This window comes from Xenopus laevis, chromosome 1L, assembly GCF_017654675.1.
Source record: "Xenopus laevis strain J_2021 chromosome 1L, Xenopus_laevis_v10.1, whole genome shotgun sequence".
In the NCBI taxonomy this organism is placed as follows: Eukaryota; Metazoa; Chordata; class Amphibia; order Anura; family Pipidae; genus Xenopus; species Xenopus laevis.
In genome coordinates, this window is record NC_054371.1 from 199,660,535 (window position 1) to 199,674,205 (window position 13,671).

At 37.6% G+C, this 13,671-nt stretch overlaps 1 protein-coding gene across 4 annotated transcripts in view; it reads left to right on the forward strand.

Moving 5' to 3' along the window:
- The window catches only part of arhgef28.L (Rho guanine nucleotide exchange factor 28 L homeolog), a 142,148-nt gene that overhangs the window by 56,713 nt on the left and 71,764 nt on the right, over positions 1-13,671 (forward strand). For all 4 annotated transcript variants that reach the window (XM_018265155.2, XM_018265146.2, XM_018265163.2 and 1 more), the window contains one exon: positions 2,534-2,603. In XM_018265155.2, coding sequence (XP_018120644.1) covers positions 2,534-2,603 — 70 coding nt within the window. The remainder of the gene's footprint in view (positions 1-2,533; positions 2,604-13,671) is intronic.

Here is a 13,671-nt window from a genome sequence, read left to right on the forward strand (position 1 = left end):
ACAAATAGCCAGTCCACACAGGGCATTATAGGTTCCGGGATTTCACTCCGGCTCCCAGGGCACTCTCAAAAAATGATTAGAACAATAATAATTTTTTAATTATAATAATTTTTTAATTATTTAATTAAAATTAAAAGTAAAAAAAAAATTATTATCTCTGTAGACAAAAAAATGATTACGAGGAGGTGGAAAGACTCTCTTCCTCCTCCTGGTCCACAGTGGGTGCTTGAAGTTAAACATCTCTGTGCTCTGGAAGCACTTATTTATAAGGGCAGAGGCAGCCCCCTCAAGTATGAGAAAATCTGGGGTAAATGTACAGACTGGGTAACTGAACTCTATTGTGCAATTGTATACTATAAGATTAATGCTTCCTACTATATAATCTCATCTTTGGACACAAATGTAACGACCTACTGCTGTATTTGATCACAAATTTATGTACACTTCAGATACATATGATTATTGGTATGATATCATTGTAACTCTGTGTTGACTTTTGTGCTGCTCAAATAAAAATGCCTGAATTAAAAAAAATTTTTTTTATTAAGTTGACAAGATAAAAAATTGTTACATACTGACCTTCAAAGGATCCACCTTACGTGTTTCATACCCTCCGGTACTTAGTCATAGGTGTCTTTGGCCTGGAATTATAGTTTTTTTAGGGTCATGGCCTGAATTGTTCCTCCTTTTAAAATCCCAAATATTGGGAAGGTTGATACAGGACGGTACTGTACTCCAAACTTAAGGGTACATACCTATCCTAACTGAACATTCTTTAAAGTAATAAAAAACAATGATTTATTTTAGGGATGCACCAAATCCAGGATTCGGCTCGGCCGAACCAAATCCGAATAATAATTTGCATATGCAAATTAGGTGTGGAGAGGGAAATTGCGTGACTTTTTGTCACAAAACAAGGAAGAAAAAAATGTTTTCTCCTTCCCACCCCTAATTTTCATATGCAAATTCGGATTTGGTTCAGTATTTGGACGAATCTTTAGGGAAGGATTCAGCCAAATCAAAAATAGTGGATTCAGTGGATTTCTAATTTATTTAATTGTTTTAAAAGTTAAAAGAAAAGCTGATGACAGAATTGTTTTTTTTTTCCCATAATGAAAATTTAATATAAGGTTAATTTCATGCTAATAAGAATTGTCTTGGCAATTAGGTCAAATACATTGGTCTGTGGACACTTGCCTAGACAATGGATAACAGTCTAACTGTCTTTTCAAAATAACTGGCTCTGACACAAAGCTTCATGTAGAGAGACAAATTGTTAAGGAGGATTGTTCAGAAAAGGTACAGAATTTTTGAATTCGAATTGTCCTCTATGCCTATTAGTAAATTGGCGATGTCCCTGTGAACGAGATTCCTGGCGAATTTTCGCTGGTAACAGCCACTTTGCCCTTTAGTAAATCTGCCCCATAGTAGTGATCATGAAACATCCTACCAACATAAAACTAGTAGCGATAAGGAAACACCCTACCACAAAGTGAATTTTCGAATACAAAAACTTAGAATTTCGAAGTAATTTTTGGGTACTTCGACCATCGAATAGGCCAAAATTTGATTCAAATTGAAAAATTGTCACAAATTTGACCATTTGAAAATCGTTGTACTGTCTCTTTAAAAAACTTTGACTTCGACACTTCGCCACCTTAAACCTGCTGAATTGCTGTTTAGCCTATGGGGGACCTCTCTGAGGCTTTGGCTAAGTTTTTAGAAGACAAAGTTTTTTTTGGTACGATCATTCACATTGTTCGATTCGAAGGATTAATCGTTCGATGGAACGATTTTTACTTCGCTCGAAAACGTCCACTTATTATTAGAAATCCGACCCTTAGTAAATGTACCCCAAAATTTTAGTAGTAATTAGGAAACACCCTACCAACACAAAATGGTGACAAGTGGGACAGACTTCTCTACTTGCCAGTTATGCTTAACAATAGTGTTTAAGCTACTCCCCTGGATTTTGCTGTAGGTCTCCAGTAGGGGTGGTGGTGGAGAGCATTTGGGATAGTAATAATTTCCTGGTTGACTGTACCACCCTAAATCTGCCCCCTGTACTCTGGCCTATATTGCAGTTTCTGTTCTGATTTATCTAAATTCTAAATAATTATGTATCTTATCATTCTGCATTATAAATGTGGCATTGCTACAGAAACCATCCATTAACATAGTAATTCAAACATCCTAGGTATAAAAATAATTTGAGGTGGAATAGCTTTCAAATAATTAATTTCTGTACTTTGTCCTGCAGCATTTCGGTCAATTCACAAGAGCAATGCACATTTATTTCCTGTCTCCAGGGGGAAAGGCCCTGTGAGTCATAGGAAGCGACTTTTGGCATGTCTACACCTGTATCTCAATGTCTCATACACAGAGCCGCTCTTGTTCTCCCAAGGATGAATAATTTAATGATCCTGTTTATTAGGTGTAGATGATTTCATATAAACCTGTTTAATAAAGGAAGGCAGGCACTGAAATTCCACTTAAAAGTATACAAATAAAGTGTTCTTGTTCTTTCTTTCAGATAACAAGCCCAATGCAAAATACAGATCACAAAATACAGAACCAGCCCAATGAAATACACAGAGAAGAAGGTAAAAACTTATTGTTGCCTTTTTTATTCACAATTCTTCCAACCAGAATCTTTGGGTAGCAAAATGCATATTAATGGTTTTGTCAAGCATATAGCAATTAGTTGGGTTAAAATGTGTGCTTACAGCATATTTCTCTTATAGTAATAATAGATACAAATTAGATAAAAGCTTGTATTGTATATTACAATATATTATTGTATTGTGCATTTGCTTCTAAAATATTGGCATATATTCCCAGCCTGCAGAACTAAATTCCTCTTTAACGCATTCATAAAAACAATAAGGGTCAGATTTACTAAGCTCGAGTGAAGAAATCAAATGAAAAAAAATTTGAATTTCAAAGTATTTTTTTTGGGTACTTCGACCATCGAATGGGTCACATTCGATCGCATTCGATCGAATCGAATGATTTGAACGATTCGAAGTAGAAATGGTTAGACTATTCAACCATTCGATAGTTGAAGTACTGTCTCTTTAAAAAATACTTTGACTTCATACATCGCCACTTTAAACCTACTGAGGTGTAATGTTAGCCTATGGGGACCTTCCCCAGCTCTTTTCTAAGCTTTTTTTGATCGAATAAAAATGCTTCGAACGATCGCTTAAAATCGTTAGATTTAAAGATTTTATCGCTCGATCGGACGATTTTTATTCGTTCGTTCGATTGATATTCGAATTCAAAGGATTTAACTTCGAGGGTCGAATTCGAGGGTTTATTATCCTCGAAATTCGGCCCTTGATAAATCTGCCCCTGAATATACAGGGGTTGACGAAACAAACTGCAAAGAGCTATCAAGTAATTGAACTGTAATTATGGCGTATTCGACACCACCAAATAATCACAGAGCAAATATGCTGTGATGTCTGATAGAGTGGTCTAACAGCTTTCAAAAAAGAATGAGTTGCTGACGACTTGAATTTTGAGAGCAACTTTCATATAAATGTAAAAGATAATAAATTGTTTAAGAAAAACACTGGCCAAAATTTGCACCTTTCAAACAAGGAACCACTTTGGGGTAGAACAGAGGAAAGATATCTAGTTGCTAAATTCCATAACTTAAAACAGCTGACTCAGCTCGTACAACAGGACTGAGTGTGCACCTCTGTGATCCAGACTGAACAAGAACTGCACAATACATGCTTCACAAAGCATAAACATATGATAGGGCTGATGTTATGAAACGACTCGTAACCAAAGCATATACAGAACAAAGTATAATCTAAACTCCGAAGCGCTGAAAGAAAGTAATATGATAGAGGGTGGTATCTTTGCTTTTGTCTAAACACCTGTATGATTTTGAGAAGCCTGCAAACCACATTGATTGCTTACAACTGTTAAATTCAATGGCAGATCTGTTATGACATGGACAGCCACCTTGTTATTTATGGTCTTACTGTTACTGTGTTTATAATATGATGCCATTGTAGGTGATGAGGTGTATGCAGTGGCCATCTATTATATGTTCTCATATCCAAGCAGTAATGCCTCTGCACACAAAAAAATACATAGAGGGATAACTCTGCAACACTGGGGTAGATTTCTTTAGTTCTTGAAGAATTGGATGTTTTTTTTTCTTGATCGCTTGCAAGACATCTTGCAAGAAACAGCTTAAAACTTATAAATGTTCTCTCTATAGCTGACTAATCTGAAAGCAATGTTGCACATACTTTTAAGTTAACAAACACATGCTTTGTTCAACTGCTTTCTATTTTATTAGTACTATACATTACTCTTGCTTAATAAGGCATCAGTTGACTCCTGCTATAGGAATACCTTTAAGACAATCACTTTCTGTGGCCTATTATGCATGCACAACAAGGGATAAAACCAGTTCTGGAAGCCAATTATCAGAGATAATGAAATAAAAGTGTTTGAACGTGGTCTTGTTACCCATAGCAACAAATCAAATATTGCTTTCATAATAAATAAAAAAATTAATAAATTCTACCCATATTGATTGACTCATAAAAGTGAAGAAGTGGTATCATTTAGCAATTTTTGTTACATTAGCTGGGTTCAGTCATGTGTGCCTGTACCCTCAATATTTCTGTTTTACCGTGGTTAAAAAGAAACTTGCCTTCTTTGTAGGGGAACATAATCAAGGCAGGTAACTCTTCTGCCAATCCATAGGGTTTAATATTGTCAAACAGTGTCGGACTGTGATGCCAGGGGCCCACCAGAAAACCTTAGCCCATGGGCCCATTCTTCAAGCTAATTTTCTTCTACTTCTCACTCAACATTTTCTTAGTATATACTCGAGTATAAACCGAGTTTTTCAGCCCCCAAAATATGCTGAAAACCTCTACCTCGGCTTATACTCGGGTCAAGCGCAAAAACGGTCGCCGGCGCCCAAGAATAGTCTCCAAGAATATTCGCCGGCGTCCAAGAATGGTCGCCGCCATCCAAAAACGAGACGCCGACACCTCAAATGGGAGCAGAAGCTGCTGCATTTCTCACCCTAGGCTTATACTCGAGTCAATAAGCTTTCCCAGGAGGTAAAATTAGGTACCTCGGCTTATACTCGAGTATATACGGTACTTTTCTTTAGATGATATATTCTATTTTCCGTCTATTTGGCCCCTTTGTTTTCATGAAGAATTAAGGAATGAACATGAAATTGTTACATGATTTGAAGCAGGAGGGCCCACTGACACCTGGGCCCACCGGGACTTTTCCTGGTACCCTGGTGGGCCAGTCCGACACTGTTGTCAAATAATTCCCACAAGCTGCTGACTTGACTGTAATCTTAAAATCATTGCATGCAAGCTATAGTGCTCTTTTTGCAGAATATAACTATTTGTTAATAATATATAATGTAACAGTAAATTGTGGTGTGATCATATCCCTTTTCCTTGAAGCTGTAAATGCTTTTATACATAAGTGTATAGAGAACTGCCTGAGTATTGATATTGCTCTTGAAAGCTCTGTTTCTGGGTGGGCTAAACCAAGGTCACCAGAGCTCTAAAAGAGAATTGCAGTAGGATAGAGATACCATGCTATCAATTAGGGCTTTAGCCACCATTCATCTAGTGGCTGGGATTCAGGTGAGTGTAAAGTGATATACTTTATCTTGTATAAATGGGAATTTCTTGTTCAGCCTTAATTAAACCCAACAGATTGAAAAAAAAAAAGCCTTTTTAAACATGTAAACCCACCTGTTTTGTTGTGTTTAACACTTTTAAAAAAATGAAGGGAAACCCAAATATTATAATCATGACCACTGTCTGATGTCACTGACTACTGACTGACTGACTGAGTCTACATTTCTATCTTATATAACTAATTATTATTATAATTATTTAGGGGTGGTTCACAGTTACCTTTTAGTATGTTATAGAATGGCTAATTCTAAGCAACCATTCAACTGGCCTTCATTTTTTTCTTTCTTATAGTTTTTGAATGATTTGCCTTCTGCTGAATCTTTCCAGCTTTTAAAAGGTGGTCAGTGACCTCATCTAAAAAGCAAATGCTCTGTAAGGCTACAAATGTATTGTTATTGCTACTTTTTATTCATCATCTTTCTATTCAGGCCTCTCCTATTCATATTCCAGTATCTTAATTCAAATCAAGGCATGCTGGCTAGGGTAATTTGGACTCTAGCAACCAGATTGCAAACTGGAGAGCTGCTGAATAAAAAGCTAAATAACTCAAAAAACTCAAATAAAAAATGAAAACCAACTGTATATTGTCTCAGAATATCACTCTCTATATCAGTCTAAAAGTTAATTTAAATGTGAACAACCCCTTTAACATACTATTCACAAAATGTATTGTTTTCAAATACCGCACCAAACTTTTCAAGTGTTACTGTTTTTTCTATCATTTAAGTTTAAAAATTTCTTTTGTCTCATATTTCCCAAAGTCACCACCTATCTAAACTGGTACATTCTGACCATAGTTGACAGATTTATTAGCAGCGTTAGCATTGAGAAAATACTAGTTGCTCTATGGCAGTAAAGTTTGGGGAGCTTGTGCAGTAGAGGCTGCAGCAGAAATATATACAGTGGCGGAACTACCGGGAGAGCAGGGGGTGCGAGCGGGCCAGGGCCCGCACCCCCTCAGGGTTCCTCGGCAGTCTGTTCGCCGCTGAAAATATGGTGGTACGGAGGGGGGCGGGGCCCGGCTGTGCGTCACGCACCAGGGCCCGCCCCCCTCAACGAACCCTACTGAATATATGTGCTTAATATCATGTGTATACAGCATAGGTATCATTTTCTTTTAAGTTTTCAACATCTAGGGGCAGAGTTATCAAGGGTTGAATTTCTAAGTAAAGGGAGTTTTTTGAACTCCCATAACTTTGAAATTCGAATAAATAAAAGACCTATCGAAAATTTAGTTTTTAACTTCTGGTGAATAGGCTGTATTCGAATCATTCGGATTGAAGTTTTAAAGAGAAAGCGTATGCAGTACAAATGGGTGGGTAAGATATGCCCAACTTACTGTATATACATGTTAGGAAAATGTATGCTTTACATGTCCTTTAATTGATTAATGTCTGTTATTCCTGTTATTCTGTTATTGTTTCATAAGCGATTTTTCAAAGCTGTCCAGTAGATTTCCAGGACTGTATTATTAGGACGATCATGACATTGACAATCACTTATTTACAATTTTTATTATAATATAATTATTATAGAGGATTGTTCTTTTCAGTATATGTTTACAAATGCAGAATACAAAACCCAGGAAGCTTTATTTAAGAGGACTTGAACAAGCAGTACATTATTACTGGTGTTGTTAATACATGGTGGGAAGATCTATATGACAGTGCAGTTAATATTTATATTATAACCTTGATTAGGAGTTATAGAATGGATGGAATAGGCGTCTTTTTGTTGAACTTGATTTAAAGCTGGTTGAACTATGTAAAGGAGTTTATGATATAGTTTAAGATTAATGGGTGAATCTTTCACAAGAATAGATCAAACATGTTAACGGCAGCAGTATGTCAAAATCTGCTATTTTTGTTATGGCAAAGATAAAATACAACAAAACCCTGGCTGAGGCTGAAGTAGAATTATTGGCATACTGTCTGCCATCAGTAGAGCTCTCTGGCCTGTGTTATGAGTCTGTGACCATCACTGTAATCAGTTCCACTGAAATAATAAACAGTCTCATCAGACTGGGGCAGCAGCGGCCAACCAGGGATGTGACTTAAAAACCCACCTCCCAACGTAGGCTTCCCCCCCAGCGCAAGTGAGTAAGCCCACGCACCTTGTATCACATAACTTTTACCTTTTTACTTTAATCTTTGACAGGGTGGCACCGGCAGGGGTGCAGCCCAGTTGACTTTGAAAAAGCCAATAGAAAAGGGTGAAAATGGCACCAGCAAAAGTGTGTAAAGTAAGACTTGAGTATAAATCCCCAAGGCTGTTGGTGGGGCCTTGCCCAGTTACATGAAATTTTCTTGGATTCTGGTTCTGAGCTAACAAGTTGCCTCTTCATTTTCGGAATCCTTCAGTACACATGTGGGTGGAGTTGATAAGTTCCTTCAAGGAGAAAGCACATCAAAGGTTATATTGGTCTGTATAAAAATAAAGAAAAAGATAAAGATAATGAAAAAACAGACCAGACGCAGACTCGTATTCAAAATAAGCAGTTGCATTTCAAGCACAGAGGCCCAAACAGCCCCATAGCAGCCCACTACTGTAAATAGTGAGTGTCAATGGTGTCTTACAACAGCCCCTCTGGCATTTGCCAGAATTCACAGATTGCCAGTCTGGGCTTGAGTGGAACATATGAGAGGTTCAGACAGACAGACAGATCTGCAGCTGTTAGGGACATGCATTGGGTTGCAAATACAACCCTTAAGGTCCCCATACAAATGGACCAATAAAAGCTGCTAACAGAGCAAGTCGGCAGCTTATTGGCCCGTGTGTAGAGCCCCCTGATGGACTTTCCCAATCGATATATGGCCAAAAGTCGGGCAGATGCCAATAGGGCAGGTTAGAAAATCCTGTCGGATTGCGGACGAATCTTTTCAGTCCCACGATCCGACCACCGTTTGACCTCCGTTCTGATCCGATCATTGGGCCCTAGGGCCCACGATCGGATCAGCCCGATATCACCCACTTCAATGTGGGCATATCGGTGAGAGATCCACTTGTTTGGAAACATAGCCAAATGAGCGGATCTCTACATCTATTGCCACTTTTAATGATTGCCAGATCTCTTTTGCTTTCAAACAGACGAACAATTGTTTTTTAGGAATAAAGTTGTACATAAAGTGTCATCAGGGTGTATAAATATGTAGGGCACCCCCAATGCCTTTTAGTGCAATCAAACCTATGTTCAAACTTTTTTTTGAATTAAAACAAAAACCTCTCTCAAAGGGTGAAAAGTCAAAGCAAATTTTAGTTAATATAACTTTGTGAAGGAAGACAATTATGTTGAGAATTTGTTCTTTGAGACCATTTGACCTAGACACTTCACAAGCACAGCTATTTGACCTTATCACTGTAAACTATATATTTGAACTTAAAACATATAAAACAAACCCACATTTCAGCTAACCGTTCAAATAAATCTCTAGTGAATTATATTGCCAGGCAGTCTTAAGATAGCATATCACAGCAATATGTATGCCTGGGTAAAAAACAAGATTAGAATTATGTGATGATAACATCCCTTTACATAAATGCTTTACGAGCACCTAAAACAAAAATTTCAAGTGATTTGCGAGTCTATAATGATTTCTGCCTTGTGAAGTTGTAGAGGCATGCGTGTAAAATATCACAATCTATTGCTTTAATCAGGAGCTGCAAATAAACATCTCAGTTGGTTGCAACCCAGAGGAGGTAGGTTCCATGTATAACACTGAGCTTGTTTAGAAAAATAAGTAATTGCGACTAAAACCAAAAGAAGCGTTTTGTGTGCCACTGAGTGGAGAACCAACAAAAGTATTTTCTGCGTTGTTCTAAATAAAGCTTAGTCCACTCTTTCATCTTTTGATGTGTTAGGAAGTAGGACTTCAGGCAATCTCAGCAAGCCATGGGTATAAGTACTATTAAAGAGTTGCAAAGTGCCATGTTTTTCTGCTCAAGAGAATTTACAGTTCTCCCCTGTAATTACACCTACTGCTTTTAGGCTCCAATATTTGCACCCAGCTCTGCAGGCACAAATATATGCACCTGATAGGAAATGGCCAGGTAAGATATGTAGTGATGGGCGAATTTATTCACCAGGCGCGAATTTGCTGCGAATTTGCACGCCGCCAGCAAATAAATTCGCAAAACGGCAGCGAAAATTTGCAGTTTCACAAATGCGCAGTTCCGCGAATTCGCCGCAAATTCGCCCATCACTAAAGATATGGAATGTGGGCAGATAATGGGCATCTACCAGCATGACCCATGCCGCAGGCAGTAGCAGGAGAGCCTATACTGTATGTACAAGTTGCAATTGGGTAACATTCAAAAGGAAGGAGGTTTACTTTATGCTCTTTAGTGCTGCTCTCTGTGACATGCAATGGATGTGGGTACAAGTGTACTCTTGCACTTCACCTGGGGTAGGCTCCCTTTAGTTTGTGATCACTTATGCCTATCCCTCAATAAATGAACTATCCAGTTTTGATGTATTAACTGGCATTTTCTCCCTGAACTGATGTGTAAAGCTGATAGTATCTCTTACTAAATGATTGTAATGTTTGTGTGTATCACAGGATTTCCCCTCAGTGTTTCCCCTTAGTCTTTTACAGGACTGGCAGCTTGGTTCCTGTATTACTAACAACTCTCTTCCTTGTGTAGTGACTGTTTCTCTTACATCTCAGGAGACTGCTTAGAATGTAGGCTCCTATCTGCCTGTACACGGTTCTTTTGCTTCCTGTTATTTATAGGCTTAGCTGCTGGTAATTAAACAATTGTTTGTTTGTTCCCAAAATAAGTGATTTTACCTTTTAAATTATCTTGGAGTCGTCAGAGTTCAGGTCTTTATACTTTCACGCATTATGGCTAATACAGTACTATGTACAGCATATATATATATATATATATATATATATATATATATATAACATGTTTTACAGATTGGAAATTTATTTTGAGTGGATTGGTTTATCCTGCCTCTTGGTGGAGATATGGTAGTACCAGTGTGCCAAGACCTGCAGACTCCTTTCTGGGTTACATGCAGTTTTGTGCTGAACTGTCTGTTATCCCTCATAGCAAAATAGCATTTGGCATTTTAAGCCTGTGGCCTGCAGATCAAAATATATGAACATATATTTTATGGATGAACTGCACATTTAAAGCGTCAATATAACTAAAATGGGTGGTTCACCTTTACCTTAACTTTAAGCATGTTATAGAATAGCTAATTCTAAGCAGCTTTTCAATTGGTTCAGTTTATTTGCCTTCTTCTCCTGAATCTTTCCATCTTTCAAATGGGGGTCACTAATCCCATCTAAAGAATGAATCCTCTGTAAGGCTACACATAGTTACATAGTTTAATCGTGTTGAAAAATGACAAAGTCCATCAAGTTCAACCCCTCCAAATAAAAACCCAGCATCCATACACACACCCCTCACCTACTTTCACATGAATTCTATATACCTATATCTATACTTACTATAGAGTTTAGTATCACAATAGCCTTTGATATTATGTTTGTCCTAAAAATCATCCAAGCCATTCTTAAAGGCATTAACTGAATCAGCATCACAACATCACCCGGCAGTGCATTCCACAACCTCACTGTCCTGACTGTGAAGAACCCCCTACGTTGCTTCAAATGAAAGTTCTTTTCTTCTAGTCTAAAGGGGTGGCCTCTGGTACGGTGATCCACTTTATGGGTAAAAAGGTCCCCTGCTATTTGTCTATAATGTCCTCTAATGTACTTGTAAAGTGTAATCATGTCCCCTCGCAAGCGTCTTTTTTCCAGAGAAAACAACCCCAACCTTGACAGTCTACCCTCATAATTTAAGTCTTCCCTCCCTCTAACCAATTTAGTTGCACTTAGTCTCTGCACTCTCTCCAGCTCATTTATATCCCTCTTAAGGACTGGAGTCCAAAACTGCACTGCATACTCCAGATGAGGCCTCACCAGGGACCTAAAAAGAGGCATAATTATGTTTTCATACCTTGAGGCCCTTTTTTCATGCAAGACAGAACTTTCTTTGCTTTAGTAGCCACAGAATGACACTGCCCAAAATTAGACAACTTGTTATCTACAAAGACCCCTAGATCCTTCTCATTTAAGGATACTCCCAACACACTGCCATTTAGTGTATAACTTGCATTTATATTATTTTTGCCAAAGTGCATAACCTGCATTTATCAACATTGAACCTCATTTTCCAATTTGCTGCCCAGTTTTTGAACTTAGACAAATCACTCTGCAAAGTGGCAGCATCCTGCATGGAACCTATAGTTCTGCACAATTTAGTATCATCTGCAAAAATAGAAACAGTACTTTCAATGCCCACCTCCAGGTCATTAATAAACAAGTTGAAAAGCAAGGGACCTAGTACAGAGCCCTGCGGTACTCCACTAACAACACTGGTCCAATTAGAAAATGTTTCATTTACCACCACTCTTTTTAGTCTATCTTTTAGCCAGTTCTCTATCCAGGTACAAATACTATGTTCCAGGCCAAATTCCTTAATTTAACCAGTAACCTTCTGTGTGGCACTGTATCAAATGCTTTAGCAAAGTAAATCACATCCACTGCCATTCCAGAATCGAGGTCCCTGCTTACCTCTCATTAAAAAGAAATGAAGTTAGTCTGGCAAGATCTATTACGTATAAAACCATGCTGGCACACACTCGTATTATGATTTGCTATAAAGTCCAGTATCTTATCCTTTATTAACCCTTTGAAAAGCTTTCCTAATACTGACGTCAGACTAACTGGCCTATAATTTTGAGGCTGAGAACGGGATCCTTTTTTGAATAGAGACACCACATTAGTAATTCGCCAGTCTCTCGGCACTATGCCAGACCTCATTGAATCCTGAAAAATTAAGTAAAGAGGTTTGGCAATCACAGAGCTAAGCTCGCTAATTACCCTGGGATGAATACCATCTGGCTCCGGACCTTTATTAATCCTAACATGTTCTAGTCTCTTTTGAATATCCTCATGTGTGAACCATTGGACTTTTAAGTGGACTATTAAGAAGGAAACCTTCTTTAACTGGTTCCTCATTTGTGTTGAGGAACCAGACGAAACATATGAGTTCAGAATCTGCGTTTTTATTTTGTTTTCATCAACCAGCTAACCCCTCTCTGATACTAAAGGTCCTACCCCTTCCTGCTTCATTTTTTTACTATTACTATTATTACACATTTATTGTTATTGCTACTTATTATTACTCATCTGTCTGTTAAAGCCCCCTCCTATTCATATTCCAGTCTCTTATTCAAACTAATGCAAGGTTGCTAGGGTAATTTGGACCCTAGCAACCAGATTGCCAAAATTGGAAACTGGAGAGCTGTTGAATAAAAAAGCTATATAACTCAAAAAAACAAAAATAATAAAAATAAAAACCAATTGCAAATTGTCTCAGAATATTGCTTGATACATCATGCTAAAAATTAAATCAAAGATGAACAAATGCTTTCATTTTGTATTTGTCTAATGACAATATTGATGTCGTAAAAGTATAATCACTCTCCGCCTTCTTTCTTTTCTTTGCTTTATTATATTTTATATAAGATGTTCAGTTGGGCAAAGACATGAAAATACTCTTGTTGGTAGTGATTTGCCCAGTTTAACCACTCGAGACATTCCATGGACAAAGAATAGGTGCAGAGAAGTGTTGGACATATATTATTTGAGTAGCTTTGTTTTCGATTGGACATGAAGTAGTTAGGTAGCAGTGTTTAATATACTTTATATTTTTATATGTTATGTTTTTAAATATATGAGAAGAGAAGCAGTGTTCTAGAGCAGACACATTTATCAAGGGTCGAATTTCGATTTCATGTGAGTTTTTTTTGGGGGGTCATTTATGAAAATAATTGAATATGCAAAACTCGGACGAATTGTACTGACCCGAAAACTCAAATTGAATTTGATTTAAATACGGCCAGACTCGATTCGATTTCTTCTCAATTCGACACTAGTATTCTAGAATG